Raw genomic sequence first — 19,568 nt, forward strand, 5'->3', positions numbered from 1 at the left:
ACCCTGTTGACGTTAGCAGCTCATACTGTATCAACAATGTACAGGAATGAGAATTTTGAGCTTGAGGAATTAGTTAGAATGAAAACTCAGTGTCATGTAAAGAGAATAAAGATTACTTGTAAAAGCCAAATAATATGGCTTAAGGATTTTGTCTCTATAAACTTCTAAAACATTTTATAATTAATAAAATATTAATCCACTGAATAAAACCCAACTTTGCACAGAGGCAGCATTGTGCTATTTACTGTCTATTGTGAAGGCTCTCTCCATGAAATTTCTTTTTAAACATTTTGGAATTATTATTCTCAAAGAATTTTCATTGAAAGCATCACCAAAACCTGCTAATTCAGCTAATGAAAATATTTTGGAACCAAAGCAAGACAGTCTCCATTTTGAGATATGTTTGTTATTGTCCATGTGGGCACCAAAAACGTCTCCCATGTCACACAACTTGGAACACTGAATGTCTCGTAAAAACAAAAAGGAATCTACTGTGGTTATCTCTAGTTCTTTGGACTCTGTTTAAATGTCTGCAGTTCATTTATACTGAAGGGAAGTAAAATTAATCCATGTCTGGAGTCATGCATAAAAGCTTCTTTTATGAACCTCTTAGTTTTGACTAAGGACAATGCAAGCATTTGTTTATAGGTTACTTTTATTTTACGTCTCCCAAATCTGGAAATTTTTCTAGCATGTGGTTTTAGGGAATTGAGAACTTAGTTTGGATACACATGCTTTTGGCTTAGTCTTTTGACACAACACTATTTTGGCTTTAATTGCTACAAATGTGATAATGTGAACAGAGATTCCAGGTCATGATCCCTTTTCATATAAGTGACAGTGTTAGTAAAAACAAAATTTACTTTTAAAGAAGGAGTGGAGGAAGAATTGCCAGGTGAAATTGTAATTTAAATTGGTAACCAGCCCACTGTTTCCTTACAATGAAATTTCTGAGCTCGATTTTTTCCTACAAGAAAGGGCTGTAAGAAATCAGTTTTGTTTTGTTATTGCAAGAAAAAAACCCAATGACTTAAAAATATTAGGAGGGTCTCTTTCTTTTTTCATTTTAATACATCATTTTTTCTGTGATTCTAGAGCTTTGTTCTTTTTGCAGCATATACCCTTGTGTAATGTATTGCCTTATTGTCTCACAGTAATTTACTTACAGTTGGCTGAGGTCTAAAAATAATCATCTGCTCGTGTTTCTATTCCCTAAGCTTAGCTATTAACTTGCACAATATAAGTCTGTCAAATACAAGAATGATTGATCTAAGTAAGCTAAAGAAAAAGATGTTCAAATGCTCCCTGTTAACATGTAAATTACATTAACATAATCTTGAATTAATCATATACACTAGTCTGTAAAGTGCCTGCCTTTCATATAATGGGGAAAAGCTACAGAGGTATTTTAGCTATGATTGTGCCGCATATTGACGAGTGTGTGCAAAATACAGTTGCCTTCTGATAGATGATTCATCCAGCTCCTAATTACTATTTGAAGGTTAAGAGGAAACCTCCTGGGGCCCCTGTAGCATGCCACGCTGTTGAGCCTGCAGAAACATCAGCTTCTAAGCTGGTGTCCTTGGGAAGTATCCAAACTCCTAAGCCAAAACATCATCTCAAGTGACAATTCAACCCCAGGTCAGAGCACAGCACCAGCAATCATCAGCTCTGCTGCTCTCCTCACCCCTTAATTTCTATGGGAATGAGGACCAAATGCACTGCACCACAAAATAACATTTTGGGATGCAAGAGAAGGCACGCTTCATGTGTAGTGCAAATGCTGGCAGTGCTGTAATCCATAAAAGCTCTATTTCATTAAAGCTTTTGCCTTTAGAATACCATATGGTACTAATCTGTTTTATTAGTTTGTCATCTATACTGAAATAAAAGATACAAAAAGACCACCTCCAAAAATGTCAGCTTTTAGCTTATAAGACTTTGCATGTTATTGGGAGTTTTATTGTGAACAGGCATTACATTCTGCCAAAACTTGTCGTTGTTTATGTCTAACTGTACTTTCAGGCAGACAAATAAGAAACAGCTGAACCATAAGTGTGCTCAACACAAATTAATTATTGCGTAAAATAAACACTCTTGTTGGCTTGTGTATCACTACAGGGGGTTATAACATCAATGATGTCATATTTTACTGGACCAGAGGAAATGATTCAGTTCGAGGTTTGGACACACTCCAGCTGGCACAATACACAGTAGAAGACCACTTTACCTCCGTGTCTGAAGCTGTATATGAGACAGGTAAAAACACCCTTATAACACTTTCTGGCTACAGTTTGTAATATCACTTTGGAAACAGAGCAGCATTAAGGAACAGAGCACACTGCTTTCTGTTAGGATGACAGTTTTCATATTCTAATCACATTCTCAATTTGAAGCCATACTTTTCCAGATGTCACAAGCAGAGATCCAGCTAATGTAAAGACAGAGTTTTTGAGCATTTTCTTGGAGGCTACACATTATATAAAGAACTGTAAACAAGTGGTCTACTACTTCTTCCATGTAATGTCAGGGAGAACTCGTGTGAAAGAAGAGGAATCTGTAAATTGAACATCTAAATTAGAGACAGACCAGGGACCCTGGAGTATCCAGCTCAGAACAGCCACTCTGGCTTTATTAGGCAGGTCAAAAGTCTCTTCATCTGTGGAAGTTCCAAGAATATGCTGGGTGCTTTAAAAACTGCAGGAAGTTGAATTTCATGTCTACTGCTTGTAGGAGTTGCTCTTTATCTGTGGCAGCCTCTGCCCAGCCTGGTGGCAGCAGAGTGCAGATTGCTCAACCTGAGGTTCCTCTGCCCAGGGAAGAGCATTTCCACAGAACTGCTCCTCTACCAATCTTAGGAAACTGCTGTAGAAAGTTTCCTCTAACTGCAGGACTTAAGTTCAGGAAAAAGTGTGTTCCTGTTTATTTTCCAGAGATTTTGAAAGGGCTTTTGTAGAGTTCAAGACCAGCCAAACCTGCTTTATGCTCTTTGAGTTACTCTTAGGTCCTTCATTGTGGCTGTTCACTGTGTGCTTGGTTTCTCTACTGCTCAAGTCATCACACAAACCAAAAGGGTGATCTTTAGATCAAGACACACACATCCTTCAAAACTGCAGTTTCACCAGAGGATATGTTACTAATTCCAAGTCACAGAAATATAGTTTCTCTATTCTGTTATTGGATATTTCTGCTTTAATAACACATGAAGAAACTTGTGATCTAAATTCAGGCTAAAAATCAAATTTCTCTAAGTGGATAGAAAAGTAGAAATGAAATACCTACTAGCAGACTCTAGGGTCACAGATTTTCTTGATACTTACATAAGTGACATCTGCCTGCCTTCCTTCTCCTTACAGCTTGTGGGGGAAGCAGCATCAGGTTCAGTCAAAGAAGAATAATCCTTACTGCTGTTCTGCCCAGAAGGGTATTAGAACCTGTTCACCATACAGGAAAATGGAAGAGAAAAACTCCTTAATTCCAGCCACCTTCTATCACAGAATCAGGACTCTAAAAAAAATAAATAAAATTTTGGTTTGATTTGGGTTTTTTTGGTTGGTTGTTTTTTTTGTTTTCATTTGTTGTTGGGGTTTTTTAATTGAATAGATTAAGGACAGTTTCCAATTAGAGTTGAGCAGGCATGATCAGACAAACTGTACTCTTTTTCCAGTAAATGATGCTGTCTTTCTCTCTTTGTGTTGGCAGGAATAATATGTACTAAGTCAAAAGCCACTTGTTGTTTTAATTATACATTTTAACACATGCAATTAATTTTGATTTAAATTTCTCACACCTCCTTGTTTCAGTTCTCCTGTTAAAGAAAGCTATGCTATCAAGTGCTAAGTACTGCATACTGCATAAAATTAAATCTCCTAATCCTTTTAATTTTCTATTGAGTCATTCTGAATTAGGTGCTGTTTTCTACAGATTTTCTTGGAAATCACTGCCTACTGTAGCCCATATTAAAAGAAAAAAGTAACCAAATTACAGAACTATGTAATCAATTTTGAAATGAATAATGATGCCTTGCATTTTCTTGATGTCATTAATAGATGAGAGTATTTTATAAATAACAATTACATTATAAATAATGGTTATTTATAACTGCTACAATTCAATAGGCTTAAGCTAGTTATGAGAGAAGAGCTGTGTGTAGCATTTCCTAACACAGCAAAAAAAGCAATCAGGATTTGATACTCTATGAACTTGAACAGACAGTACAGCTGCTGTGCAAGTGAAATATTGTACAACAGTGCAAAGCCCAAGTTCACACACAGCCACTGACAGAGCCAAATTTAAAACACAGTCAGCAAAATTCCTGCATAAGTAACTTCAGTAAATTTAAGAAAAGGACACTGTGAATTAATCTTGTTTGCAGAACAGCATGTATCACATAATAGTAATCACATTATTGTAATGACATAATAGTAAGTCACTTTAAATAATATTACTAGATTGCTCGCTAGGGTTTGGTGTTTATTTTGGTTTGGCACAGAACAATTTCCTTTTGGACATGGGTAAATTAATTGTTAGAAACACTTCCTACATATCTAACTATAGTCCTCATTCTGCATACACTGATACAGTCTTGGACCATGTGTCTTCATCAGTGTGTGCTGGGTTTTTATTTTAGGTGTCCAGCCAACACCACCTGCATTCTCAGAGTAATAAATACTGATATAAAAAGCTTGCTTTTCTTACTGGAAAAACATAAAAGCAATGAAGGACTCTAACAGCCTAGCTTTTTTTGTAAACAATCATAGAAATAAGGATGGAATACCCTTTAAAAATTCATTGAATCTATTCTCACTTTTCAAGGCAAGGTCATCTATATCTACAGCCTACTTCCTGACAGATGTTTCTAGCAGTAAGTCAGACAAACCTCCAAAGTGTCTGCTTCACAGCCTCCTGAGATGATCTTTTTTTTTCTGGTGTTTATTACATGCATATTTTCCTCATGTCTAATCTTGATCTCCCTTGCTGCATTTCAAACCCATTATGCGGATATTGAAGACAAATGTCTTGCTATTTTTCAGCAGTGCCTTCACTGTTGCAACACAGATACATATTTTTTCAGACCAACAACTCTCCTCTTTTTTAATTTATATAACCAATTTTCTAGATACACTCTTTTTGCTATTGTTCTCCCATCAAATTTCTCATATCTTTGCTGATATGCAGCACCGAAAACTGGGTATCCCGTTCCCATCAGATGGATGGAAGGGTTTACTTAATGTGTTCCATGAATTCTGTTCCTCTTTATCCATTCTAGGTTGGTATTTGTTTTTCTTGAAAAAAGTTATCATGCATTTTTGACCTTGTGATTCCTTCTACTTCTCTGTCTTCCTTATTGCCCTGTGACCACATATTCCCTGAGCTCTGGGAGCAAGTAACGCCCATCTGAGTGCAGGACTTTGTACTTGCTTTTGTTGAATTGCATCTTGTTTTACTTGGGTTTTGATAGTTCAGCTGTTTTTGAGCTCTAATCCTGTTCTCCAATGTGTTAACACAACACTCCACTCTTAACAGACACGTGGTATGGCGTCCTGTTTGTATTGAGCAGTACTGGGCACAGGACAGACCCCATGTGTTCCCACTTGATAAATGCTTCTATTTTCACAGCAAGTGAGAGCTAATTAATCTCAATTACCATTTTTAGTTGGAGAAAGAATCAAAAACATAATTTAAAATTTCAAGCTAATTGGCTGTTGATAGCTTTTTTCCAGCATTTTTCCTTCAGTCTTACTCTGACTATTGCAACCCTCCTGCTAATTCCTCAGCGGCAGCAGGAATGAAGAGGCTCAGCTTGCTCAGAGCTGTCTTCAGCCCAGAAGGCAGAGAGAGACATGGCAGGCAGTCAGGGCTCTCATTGCACTTCCCCACTTCAGAAATGTTAAGTCAACAAATTGGCATATTCAAAAGGTATTATTTTGGCAGAACAGTGGGAAAGGAGACAGAAGCATAAAGTAAGTCTCTGCTCCTTGCTGCACATAGACAAGATATTTGCTCTATTAAAAAGAGAACTGCAAAGGAAGCTGGCTGCTGTTCTTGTCTGCGGTCACTGCCAGGGTTTTGATGTCTATCACAAATCCTGCTTTGGCCTTCTCAGGCTAGAAGCCCATCAGTTTGCATTTGGCTATGCAGTGCTGAAACTCTGTGGTCCCCTGGCCACTACACATTTTCAGCTTCTCAGGGGAAGCGGGGGGGTCACAACTAAGCCAGTAATGAGTTGTTCTCAGCCATCTGAAATCAAAAGGGATACAAACTATATATAGACTACAAAAGTTGTATGAGAGTGTATAAATATAACTGACTCTACACAGAGTGTGCGTTCATCAGTCACAATCTCTTCCTTTCTAAACAGAGCTACTACCTTGCTTTACCCTACAGGCTCATCTGCAGCTTCCTATCATGAATTGTTTTTGAGATAATTCTGCAATGTAAAACAATTTAGAAAAAGAAATTTGGTAAATGCATTGAAAAAGCTGCAGTAACATAAAAACATATAGAAATGCAATTAATGTAATAGAAGGATATTAGGAGGCATTTGTTGTTAACTTCTGCAAAGTTCCTTATAGTATAGATGTACATACAGATGGACACTTAGAAAACTTCACGTGGCATAGTTTTTCTGGTTTTTTTACAGGTAAGTGGATAAATATATCTGCCAACAAACACTACATGAAAGAGTTTGTTTCATTCTTAGGAAATTTGAATTTCAAACTTAGTTTTGTAAAGCATTTTCATGAACATGAAACACATGTTGGGTAGCCTGGCCTGAGCTTTCATTTCCTCTAGTTCACATTTGAAAAGTAGGTAAGAAAAGAGGTAGTTTATAAGATCTAAACTATGAAGAACAAAAGGCTGGTTTTTCTCTGGGGGAGGGACAAAGGAGCTGTAATAGCATATTAACCTTATGTATCGACACCCTTAGCATCCTGTGCAGTCAGAGAATTGTATTTCAGTTGTACAACTTACTTGTTGTTTTAAAGATGGGGGCATAATAATTCCTTAATGCATATGTTTGTTGCAAACAAGCAATACAAAAATTATATACTGAAAACTACACTTTTAGTGTATAGTTAAGGCAGTAAAATCTATTTAAAGCTTTCCTGTAGCGTGCCCTTAAAAGACGCAGGAAGAGAAGAAAATGATGCATTTGTAGAATTCTACTGATGTGCTTGTGCAAGATGTACATCACACGTTTTAGAAGACACCCAAGGGGTTAGCTTAAATAATTCATGATAGAGAAAAGTATGCTCTTTGTGCCTGGCTGCACACCCTTGTGCAGGATACCAAAGTGCTTCTTACATAAAGAATGATGTGGAGCAGCCTTTTACTGGAGTAGAGTTCAGCTAAAAGTCCACAGAAGTAGCTGTGGGGAAGATGCTCCCATCCCATAACACTTAGAATGGAAGTTAGGAATTGCTGACAGCATTTATAGAGGATCAGTCCTTCCTTCAGGTGTCTCTGTTGGGACCACCTGCTGGTAAGAAATGCTGCAGAAAAGAGCAGAGATACAGCATTCTACCATCAGCTGGGAACAGACGCCAAAGAAAAATGGGATTATCAGAAAGTGAATGACCTAGCATGATAAGGAAGCCTGTTTAGGCTTATATCAGTTTTTCAAGCAGTGCGGCAATAGTCATTGCTGATAGAATCACCAGTGGAAATTCTATACAAAATGTTAGACAATCAGCATTATATATTAGAATATAATTTTAAAAGACAAAAGCCAGTCTTCAAAGGCAAATTATAAAACAGAATAAACTAGTTTCTATTGCCTTCATAAAAATCTGCCTTAGACCTAGATCTAGACCTGCTCAGCTACTGAGAAACAGGCTATTCTGGTATAATTTTTATGATACTGCAACAAAAGTGATCAGCTGGATCAAAGTGTACTTTTTTTGGTCACCTTTTTTGTCACCTGTCACCTTTTCCTACTTTTTAGGGTACTTACCAGAAGAGAGTAGATTTTTTTACAAGCTAGAGCTTCTAGATGAAGCTAGAGTTTCTTACTTCTGCCCTCTAGTAAATTCTATAAAGCCCAAAAAACTCAGTTTAATCTTCTTTTGCTGTGGGGTGACCTAAGTAGAATACCCCACCTTCTGGTGTGCTTAGCGTATGTATATTGAAGTCATTTAAGTTCAGAGTCATATGAGAAAGTGTTAAACACAGTAATTCAACACTTTAGTAAGTGCTAATGCTATGCCTTTGCTGCAGTTAGCTATCTGCATAGGGATTAATTCCATCACATTATCACATCTAAATCAGAGCAGTCTCACACTGATGTGACACTCATAATGGGCGAGAAACTTGAATGAAAAAAATATCTCTTCATTTTATTGAAAGTATTTTGTTGTCAATAAGACTCAAGCAAGGGGCAAACTTGCAGTTTTGAGGAGTTAATTTGAGCTGTACTCTTGAGTTAACTCTAAAAAAGCCAGGACTAGGATTTTATAAACCTGTTTCAATTTTGATTTTGCTGATGGCACCATAGTCTCAGATGTGCAAGTCAAAGGCAATGAGATACAGCATTACTCTTTCATATGCAGCTCACACAACTGGAGTAGCAAATCTGTTCTTTTTATAGATGATAACTTCTGGTACATGTATGGTGTAGATGAAAAAAGGACTGTAATATTTCCCTATCTTCTTTAGCATAATAAGTACACACTGAATACTTTTTCTCGACTGCTGCTTCCTTCAGTTTATTACAGGAGGAGCTCTGATGAATTCTATATATAGGTTGCTTCAAAATTTCCATTATAAAAGCTCTTCTGAACTCTTCAGAGAAATGCTGACACTGTTATTATCATGTCCATGATATGTCTTTGGATTCTGGCAATCAGAAAGCCTTAAGGTTAGAATGCCTCTTCTTTGTTCCCCAAAAAGCCACTCAGCTGTAAGCTGTTACATCTCTATTCCTCTTTGTTCACATTACTTCAGAAATTTCTGGCATCAGGAGAAAAAATAACATCTTAATATCCAAAAGGATTGTCTACACTTGGAAATTGCAGCAAAGTGGCCAATTGTGACTTTCAAATTTGGTGTTTTGAACTAACTTCCCATGTACACACCTTGGCTTTTATACTAAGGTAAATGGAGGAACAGTTGTAGGGCACTAACAAGGAGAGGGTATTGTTGTATGATTATATTGGCTGTTTCAGAGTTTTCCTTCTTAAAGACAAGTTCTTCTAAGGCAGAACCACAGGAATTCCCAAGTGCCTGTGATACTCTGCAGGAAGTATTGTCCAGTCTCCTCACTCCCCTTTGCTGAGCATGTGGAAACACATCCTTCTCTATGGCCAGCACAGAAACATAGGACTTTAGTGGAGTATCCAGTTCTCTTTCCCTAAATATGCTTCATGCTGTAGTCTTTTGTTGTATAGACTCAGTGTTTTTCCACAGCACTAGTGCTCGATTTAGGGCAAGGATGAGTGCAGACAGAGGCAGTAACGTTGCACAGTCTACTGTTTTTCACTTCCTAACTTTTGAGTGCTTTACTTTGGTCTACTTACTCTTAAAATCAGTTTTGGTGAGCAAAATGGTATTTATTGAAACAACTGCAGTGGTAAAAATCACAGTCTTGATAGAGGTACACTGATTAATGTTTCCTGTTTCACATAAAAATTATAATAATGGTATAAACCACCTTTTTATTTCCTACCTCATGGAGATTAAGTCTAATGTTCGTCTTTGTATTGTTTCTTCTATCAGTCAGACACTTGAGGATCTTAGTATGCTGAACTTAACAAAAAGAACCCTAAATACAGTGTATTTGTACCTTTGGAAGGAGAAAGAACTGACTACAAGAAGACTCTTTAGTTCACTAGTGAAAAGGCAGTCAATGTGGCAGAAAACTGAAATTAGATTAATATTAGAAATTAGGCATTCATTTTTAACATAATTATTTGCTGAGAGAAATGGTGGATATGGTGTGTCTAGATATCCTTAAACTAAGTCTACAGTATCTGTGTGAAAGGTGAGCTCTATTCCAACCAAAATGACTGAGTTCAAAGCAGGGTATAATTGGTGAAATTTAATGGCTTTTTACTAGGGTCAGACTACATAATCTAGCAATTCTTTCTGGTTTTAAGAATTCTGTGAACCCTTATTGTTCTCTTGATGCAATATATACAATTCTTTCAAAAGTGAAAATTTAACCATCCATTTTCTAGCAATAATATGCTCCTTGGCATCCATTACTTGCACTTCAAGCTTTTAAAAGTGTTCCTCTTGACTCTGTCTCACAGTGCACCTGAGGGATGCACAAATAGCCTGTCTGTGTGTATATTGTTGTTGCTAAAGTGAATTCACTGTTCTGTACTTCTGTCCCGATTTGCAGCACACAACATTGGAAGCAAACATAGGTCCCTGAGAGCGTCATGTTTTGTATTAAAATAGCTGAAGCCAAAGCTATCTGACTCCAGAGCATTACACTCTCACTGATATTCCGATGTTCTGTTGTTAAAATAATGTAAAAATTTAGTAACGATTTTGAACTTGGAACTTCAGAATTAGAAGTCCTTTGTGCTCTTTTAAATTAGTAAAAAGAAAGATTTTGCCTTCCTGAGATTCATTGAACTGGCAACAATTTCAGATCATGAGCTTCAACATAGGCAAAATTTTGCTTGGTTACTGAGCTGGATAAAAAATCTGGGCTTTGCTTACGAGTGTGCTGTCCCCTCATGAAACCCAATTCTGTATTTGACTGTGTGATCCCAAAAGTTCATCTTCTGAAAATTACTCACATAGAAGCAAACCATTTGTTCCACAATAGTGACACTGCTCAGAGTAACACAAACACTGTCATGCATTAATATAAAGAAAAAAATAGGCAGTGAAGATATGAAGATACTGCTTGTTTTTAAGTGGAATATAAGAGGCAGGTAAGCAGTATCAGAGCAGATACCCTTAATCCAGATCTTGAACAATCGTAAGTGAGCAGAAAAGCAAAATAAATGAGATATGTGAGATAGGTAAAGGTAAGAACCCATTCTAACTTTGTAAATTACAATTATTACTATGCTACTTCATATCGTAGCTTATTTATTGTTATGAATAGCAACAGCAAAATACATATGTGACTTAAAATTTCCTTGTATTATATAATGAAGCATGCCTTCCATGCATTGATGGTTTTATTTTTTCCTTCACTAATCTTCATTTAATTTCCAGTTCAAGGGGCCTTTAATAAAACTCTGAATATGGTGACTGGGTATTACATGTTTTGAATGTTCAGTTTAGAGTCCTCATTTTGAATTTTTCAGCACTGTGTTTAATTTTGTTCAAGCTTGTTTGTTAAGCTTTTACTGCACTGCAGTGCAGTAAATAATAGAGGTTGTTATTTCAAAGAACTTTTTATGAATTACACCTTCACAATATTTTCCTCTGCTTTTTCCACAGGACGTTACCCAAAACTAGTGTTTCACTTTGAACTCAAGAGAAATATCTTGTATTTCATATTAGAGACATATGTACCATCAATCCTACTGGTTGTACTCTCCTGGGTATCGTTTTGGATAAGCCAGTCATCAGTTCCAGCCAGAATTTGCATAGGTGAGAAGCCAATAAACCAAACCAAACCAAGAGTTGGATGATTAAGATGCTTTCTTTATTACACATACATGGCATCCATTTCCCAAAGTTGCAAACACTTCTGAGTTTTATGGAATTACTTTTTTCGTTTGCCATACCCAGTATATGTGTGGATCCCCTTAAAGCCTTGCTATTCTTTAGCTAAGAAAAATGTCTTTGGGAGCTACAGGAGACTTAGAGGCAGGGGAGGCTGCTCAAAGCAAAGGAAAAAAACTGTGTCATTTTGGAAATAATTTAAACATATTAAAACACATGGCATGCACAGACAGAATTGTGAGGCTTTTGTGAGGTCTAATGATACATACTAATTAACACATGAATAATAAGAGAATTATAAGAGATTAAATATAATTAATTTCAAATAAAGGATATTCTGAAAGGGAAAGAATGCAAATTAGTTTTGATCAGGCTGCAGGTGGGGTGGGAAAAACACTCCTACAGAATAGGGTAGAAAGATTTCACATCAAATCAGGCCATTGGGCAACTGCACTGAGCAAAATGATATCTGAATATTTTAAAGGGAGCTTTGGCATAGATTTGCAATAATAATATGTTAATCATAAATCTACATTCCATGACACCAAAATCTCTCTCATTTTAATTTCTAGTCTTCTCAGCTTTACTAACAGTTTTCATTAGTATTTTTAATCATTTAGCTTCAGAATTATAAGTTCATAAAAATTATAAGTTCATTTGAAAGCCTTCTTTCTAAAACATGACCCTTTAAATGCTGTGGCATATTCGGAGCTTCAGAGCTGGGAAAAACTCTCTTGTAGTAGGGCCCTTGCAGTGGAGGCCTTAATTTCTATGCCTGTTGTTTCAGAACATATATTTTTGTGTTCCACAGGTGTTACCACAGTCCTTACAATGACAACACTGATGATGGGAGCCAGGACTTCACTCCCAAATGCTAATTGCTTTATTAAGGCAATTGATGTGTACCTCGGTATCTGCTTCAGCTTCATCTTTGGAGCACTGTTAGAGTATGCTGTGACTCATTTCTGCACTCTGCATCAACTTAGTTCAAAGGAACTTCCAATGGTATTTTAATTCTTTGGTTGTTGTTCTATAAACTAGAATTAAATTATACCTGCTAAAGAGAATTAATTCCCTTAGCACTAATAGTAAATGTATTTAAGGAAGTTTATTTTTTAGAATTAGGACAGGAAAATAAAATAATCTTGAGAAAAAGAAAAGTATTGGTATACCTGGTTCTTATTTGGAAGAGATTAAGCAAACTGAAGCACCCTTCCATAATGATTCTCTCTTTAGGCATGGACTTTATGGCCATTTACCAAACAATGTACTAGACATAGCACAAAAAAATCACAGACATTTGTTGTCTCCCAGGCAAAAGCACGTAGTTACTTACAGTTCAAAAATTAGACTGAGCTTGGTGACTTGACCTGATTGCAAAATGGAAAAAAAAAAGAAAGGAGTTTATCACATTCTGTTTATGAAACCTTCCTGTGCATGGAGCATGAGTCAGGCTCCTAGCAGACAGCTTCACATCCTGGGTGTATCAGATCCCTATGGCCTTCTGCTCACACCTTCTCTTTCAACAGCTGCAGCTGAAGCTCAGACTGGGATTCACTTTCTCTTCTGCGTCATTATTATAACAGCGCTTTTTGCTGCTCTAATGAGTTTCTCACATCTCTGAAATACTGTGAAATATACTTAAAATAGAAATGGATTAAATCAACATAGGCATTTTTGACTCTGGTGGTTGTCATCTTGCTGAAATAATCAGGACAGGTTCATGAGGTTTTGTCACATCTTCCATCTCCAGCATATAGCACTGCTTTCATAAGCAATGAAAAAGAAATCACAAGGAAGATGGAAGATGATTGTCTTGCAGCTTTTAATTATGGAACTGAATCTAATATGCGTGAGAGAAAAGAAAATTTTAAGCAGCTTACGAAATTTCTGGATTAACCGAAAAAAAAATATGAAAAATGAGAATAACAGGGAAAAAAAAGCAGAAAGAGGTTTGGTTGAGAGCTGTAGGGATAAAGGGCCAGAAGAAGGAAGTCTGACAACTGTTTAAGCCAAACTAGAACCGAGCATCACAAATGCCTAAGTAAAGCCCCTCAATGCGCTCAAGGAACAGGATAGTGAGTTGAAGTGGAGGAGCTGCAAAAAAAAATGAAGATCAGCCAATATGTGGAGTTTTTTATGTCTAGATAGTTCATCAATTAATATGTGATTTTGAGTGTTTGGATGAGAGATAAGTCCTGTAAATATACAGGAATATGTTCAAAACTGTCATTAGGTCTAGGTATGTGGAGGAACACTGCAAAATGGACACAAAGCTGAGCCATCCAGTGGGTTTCATGAGATAGCATCTGTCAGGGGATTGTCTGCAAATGGGCAAACACTCATTTTGAATGAAGATCTGAGTGGAAAGCCTGAAAGTAATTTTTCTTGGCAAGGTAACATCAGTGACAATTCCCTCAGAGCATATCCATCTTGTGAAGTAAGTGGCTGTCTTTTTGCTCATAGAGCAGGGAAAAAAAGAGAAAGCTTATTGGAGGTTTGGATAAGAAAGTAAGGTGTTTCAGTGCTTGGATGATTAAGCATCTTTGGATCTGTGAAGGACACTTATGACTGCCCTTGCCTTCACCTGCCTATGTCAGATTCACTTTCATCTGAAGCAGATACCAGTGCTTGCAAATGGTGTGGACATGGAAATTCAGAGACTTCGAAGATGTGCTTGGAAGTGGAGGTACAGCCCTAAAATGAGGAAGGAAGGAAGACTTATGGTAAAATTTTGTGATGAACTTAATGACCAAAAGGAATAGTCTTTCACTTTAGGAGTGTTTCCTGCTTTCTGCTGTGCATCAGAAGTGAACAAGGCATCCAAAATCCCTTCTTACCCACACAAAGATAAAGATATAAGGGAAAGGGTGGTTATTTGATCCTAGATCAAGACTCAGTAGAATAGGGAAAATGCCTGTCACGTCCTTTTCCTACTGTGGCCAAGGACAAGCACCGCTTACTGAGCAGGGTGTCATGGAGAGTACACCTGACTTGTATTTATCTTTGTAAAAAACAGAACATCACAAGGACAGAAGTACCAGCTAAAATTTCATGTCACCGTCTAGGAGGTACTCAGCAATTTATGTGTGAGCATCGTCACTGTAAATGTGTTGTCCTCATTATCGTATTCTCTTGTGGGCACAGGTTAATTGGAAATCTCACTTCCCATTTTGTTATTCCCATATGTGAGCTGATAGAAAATTTGCACTCAGAATTATGTAAATAAATGCAGGAAGAGAAATGAAAATGTCACCCTCTCTCTTGTATAGGAATTAGTTGTACTTGCTTGTTTTCCACTTTGCTCTTAAAAGCAGTTGGACACTGGCATATCAAATCCTTCAGAATCCCTTGGGATCTCCAGTTTGGAATATAAACTGGTGAAAGAGCTCGTCATATCCCCACTCTTGCAGTATCTGACATCATGTGAGCCAGGACCCATAGAGACAACTTCAATGGTAAAAGCAGAGGAACCACCTGCTGCAAGGAAGGTCAGGCAGAATGTGCCATTCACATCAGCTCCGTAACAACAGGCTGCTTAAATGGAGAGTTTACCTCTCCTGAGTTTCTTCTGTTTTGTACAAAGTTGTGACTTGTGCCCTCTTAAAAAGAAGAGGATTCCTTCTTGAACTTCCTCCTAAATCTCTATGTTTTAGGCAGAATGGAGAACAGTTTGAAAACTGAAAATAAAGATACAAGGGTACTGTTCAGCCTACCTGGCATTTCTGTGCAAGAACTAAGCAGTCCTTATGAGCACTGCATAAGGTCCAGGTGTGCAACACTCTAGGTTGAAGTATTTTTAATCTTAAGTAGCTTTATTATTCACTGGAAGTGACACTTTCTTCAATTCTGTTGGCTATTGGATGTCAGCAAACACTTCAGTTAGTATGAACAGCAGCCACAGTAGCAGGTGCCATATACAGTGCTTTTCTGGTGGTGTATGGCACCTTTCCTGGATATTGCTGACTTGGTGTCTAAACAGAGCCTTTGTTAGTGCCAACTGCTATTTCCTCATGGCTGGAATCCAGAAAAAATCCAGGTATTTAAAATTAGAGCCACATTTGGACATTCACAACACCTTTTTTTTTTTTTTTTTTTTTTTTTTTTTGAAGTATACTGTAAGCCAGCCCTCAATAGTTCCACTTTATAAGACTGCAGTTTTTAATAAACGAGCAGATTTTGTGGTTCTCTTCTGTTTTGCAAGAGCTCTGCCTTGTTACACTGCGAATAGAATCCAGTACCTGTGCACTGCATGCAGTATACTCTGGTTAAGTAATACCTGCCTCCTGGGGAGTAGAAAGGAATCAAGAACAGCCTAATAATGCATCAGTCTCCTGCGAGTTGCTCACATGCGGTTGTGTGAAAGGGAAAATGGCACATGCACAATGTCCTGTTAATGCTCTGAAGTAAAACTAGTTCTGAACAATTTATTGACCGCCCTACCTAGGAGAAGAATAGACTCTAACACTGAGCAATGCCCCAAATCCTGCCAGTTTTGAAGTACAGATGTTTTGCTTTTTTTTTTTTTTTTTTTTTGCCCTTTCTGAAAAATGAGAGCAGGGGAAAAAAGTCAGGAGTCTTCTGTCAGGTTCCTTTATTTTATTAACTTTTGAAGTGCTGAGTGCATTCATTAGGCTGTTGCTCCGGTGCCTCGTTCCAAGTGCCAGGCTCTGCTGACAAAGGCTCCTCTGCCATCCCCAGCACTCCCTTCAGCTGCCTGAACTTTTTGAAGCAGAAGAGAGGTATTTATAGCAGAGTCAGGCCCCAAGTAAAACTTCAGGTTTGAGTTTTAGTACTACCTTGGGGATTGTTTAAGGTTCAGAGTGGAATTTTATGGATTGATCCCCTTAATGCTTCATAGGCAGATTTTTATCCTGGCCTTTGGTTTCAAAATTCACACAAAGGTGCAGAAGGGTGGATGGAGGATGAGCAAGGTTTCGTGGTCAGTGTATTTTTAGGATGATGTGTTGAGCTGCATTTATTTCCCACAAATAAAATATACGAGATTTTTTTTTTGAAAGTGAAAAGGAGTAATAATCCCTTTTTTAGCTCCATTTGTTCTGCTTCACTGATTTCCAGCAGTATGAGGACAGACTCCACTTTAATTTTCAAGGGTGTCACTAATTTTAGATGAAGAAAGACTCCAGGACTGTGCCTACTACACGTACCCTGGGCAGAAGAGCAATTCTGCACTGGCATGGAGATCACTTACATGGCTTAATGAGCTTTCTTTGACTTTAATAGCTTGGATGTTTCTAAATGAGCATTTTGGCTGGCTGTACATAGGGCTGTACATTTTAACCTTTACAAAGTTTGTCCTTGTGGAATCTGTTTCTTCTCATGATCCAAATGGAGAAAAGCAAATTGGTCAGAAGAAAGAGATCCTGCATTCTACATTTCACAAATAAATTTTTTAGACTTTTCTTGCTTTTTTGCCACTCACTAATTTGGAAGACAATACAATTACCAGGAGAAAAATTAAAATTATGTGTACGCCTACCTGAATTAAAATGACCCCTTCTTTGAGTATAGATGAATACAGGTTTAATTTAGATGCAAAATTGGAGCCCATCTTTGTAGCTTGGATCTGCTGGTGTCTCTGCAGCATCCCATACCAAACTAAATACCCCTGGACTTTCAAGGAAGTTTTAGAGCTGAAGCTGCAGTTGATGTCTAATCCCATGTCCTCTGAGTCAGTAACAGAAAACTCACTGACTTCAAAGGGTGAAGATTTCATACATGAACTTTATGGCTGTGAGCCATTTCTAATCAAAGAAACAAAACCCACCAGAAAGCTTAAACAACATTCTCCTAGGGCCTGTCTTGATGCAGTGAAGCACATAAAAATATGTTTAACCCTAGCATAACTTTGAACTTAAAGCATGGGTTTCATGACTTGAAAGAAAGTAACACTAACTATTTAGTATTAAATTAGCTGTGGGGCTTGTCCCTCTTTATTTCATTAAAAAAAAATAACTTGACTTTTAAAGCATTGGAATCGAGTAGCAAATTGAAATGGGCTGCCCAGGGAGGTGGTGGATTCTCTGTTCCTGGAGGTGTTTAAGAAGAGACTGGATGTGGCACTTAATGCCGTAGTCCAGTAACTGTGGTGGTAGTGGATGAAGGTTTGGACTTGATGATCTCAGAGGTCCTTTCCAACCTATCTGATTCTGTGATTCTATAAAATTGCACACAAGGAGAGTGTCTCTTATCCTTTTATTGCTTTTATCAAGCAATTTGGGGGCCAACTAGCTTGACTAGCTAGTCTGGAAGCCTCCCCCACCTTCTCCATCTCCAGGCTGGGGCTTTGCTTTACCCACTTCTAGGCACTAACTTCTGCCAGTATTTGGCCTGAGCAGAAGACAACTTACTGTTGTGCATTTCATGAGTTTGCTGCTGTCTTAAGTAAAGTTAGTGGTCCATATTTGAACAGATCCACTTTTTCTTACAGTATAATGTTGTTTAAGTCAGTGTTTTTCCCACAAATGGAGGCTTTGAAAGCTGAAAGGAGCTGTCTGGTGCATGTAGGTGCTTGCCCTTGAAGTTAAGAAGTGAGGTAGAGGAGGAGTTGTAAGAAAAATCCCATTTGCTGCAGCTCTAAAGGAAATAGGTGATGAAACATGCACTTAAAAACCTGCTCTTTGATTTCCTTTCAGGATGATGATGAAGAGGATGAAGAAGGCAAGAACAGAGCCTTGGCAGCAATCACTAACAATTGCAGTGCCCCTGACAATACGAATAAGATCAATTCAAACAAGAGCAACCAAAGCAGCGTTGACAGGAAAAGCGAGAGAAGTAAACACAGTGTGTGTAGTTCACCAATGTCAGTAATGAAGAGACTTTTCTGTATCTTTGATTGCTTCCATGTTAAAAATCCTTACCACATAGACAACTATGCCAGATTTTCTTTCCCGCTATCATTCATCATAATTAATGTACTTTATTGGGTGTACTATTTGTATTTCTAAATATTCTACTGTGTAAAATTGGTTTAAAGTTTAGGAAGTGGATATGGGAGGGGAAGTTGCAAAGAACAGAGAAGTTGCATTTGGATAAAGGGATATGAAAGGACTTCTTTCATGCCATCTTTTTAAGGGCATCTACAAAATTTCTTGTTAACTCGCCTTTCTGCTGTTAGATGTCTGTCATCCAAAACTGACTTTCCTATTAGCATGCATGTCCCATATTAAACTACTTATCAAAGACCAATAAGTCATTTTTTAATATTTAATGGTCAAATTTGTAAAATAAGAATTATATTACACTTGTTTCTGAACTGCATTGAATAAAAATAGAACCAGTGAACTTTTCCTGCTATACTTTCCATATTTAATTCCTTGTAGCTTTGTCAATAATGCATAAATTTTCCAGATTACATAAGAAAATTAGTAATTGCAGATCAAAGTGGTTTTACTACACAGCATGAAACAGTTTTGAAAGCATGGGCTACCAACACAAACCAAACAATCTATTCACCTTTGTAAGGTCACAAAGCTGTATCGAGACTCTTCTACACCTTAAGACAGAACTCCCATAGGCATCAATGGCTTTTCTGAGTAGGTACAGGGCAGACTACAAAGATGGACTGGGGCCAAATGGTTTACATCCAGAGAGATGTATTCTCCTGAGTGAGGACATACTTAGGTGTTCGCCAAGCCATAATGGACTATGGCCCTTCATCCTGACATTTGTACTGGGCTCAGTCACTTCTGCTTGGGTAACTATTATGCAGAGGAACAATTTGATATGCTTAATTTTCAGCTCAGTAAATTCCTCTTGACTCACTTGCCATTAAAAGATTTCACATAAAGGTGGAAAAGCTTCTTGAATAGTAAAGTAAACTCTGGATATGCAATAGCTCTTGATGAAATAGGAAAAGTTTTACACAGATGAAATTATGACCCACATGAGGGGATGGTTAGACTTGATGAAAA

General features: G+C 37.5%; 1 protein-coding gene across 1 annotated transcript in view; it reads left to right on the plus strand.

Annotated features, from left to right (window-relative positions):
• The window catches only part of LOC126652043 (gamma-aminobutyric acid receptor subunit pi-like), a 38,798-nt gene extending 19,890 nt beyond the window's left edge, over window positions 1–18,908 (plus strand). The window contains exons 6-9 of the mRNA XM_050338575.1: window positions 2,122–2,259; window positions 11,407–11,559; window positions 12,446–12,639; window positions 18,291–18,908. Coding sequence (XP_050194532.1) covers window positions 2,122–2,259; window positions 11,407–11,559; window positions 12,446–12,639; window positions 18,291–18,602 — 797 coding nt within the window. The 3' untranslated portion in view covers window positions 18,603–18,908. The remainder of the gene's footprint in view (window positions 1–2,121; window positions 2,260–11,406; window positions 11,560–12,445; window positions 12,640–18,290) is intronic.
• The last annotated feature ends 660 nt before the right edge of the window (window positions 18,909–19,568 follow it).

The sequence above is a fragment of the Myiozetetes cayanensis genome, unplaced genomic scaffold (genome assembly GCF_022539395.1).
Source record: "Myiozetetes cayanensis isolate MyiCay16 unplaced genomic scaffold, myiCay2020 scf10, whole genome shotgun sequence".
NCBI classification, from domain to species: Eukaryota; Metazoa; Chordata; class Aves; order Passeriformes; family Tyrannidae; genus Myiozetetes; species Myiozetetes cayanensis.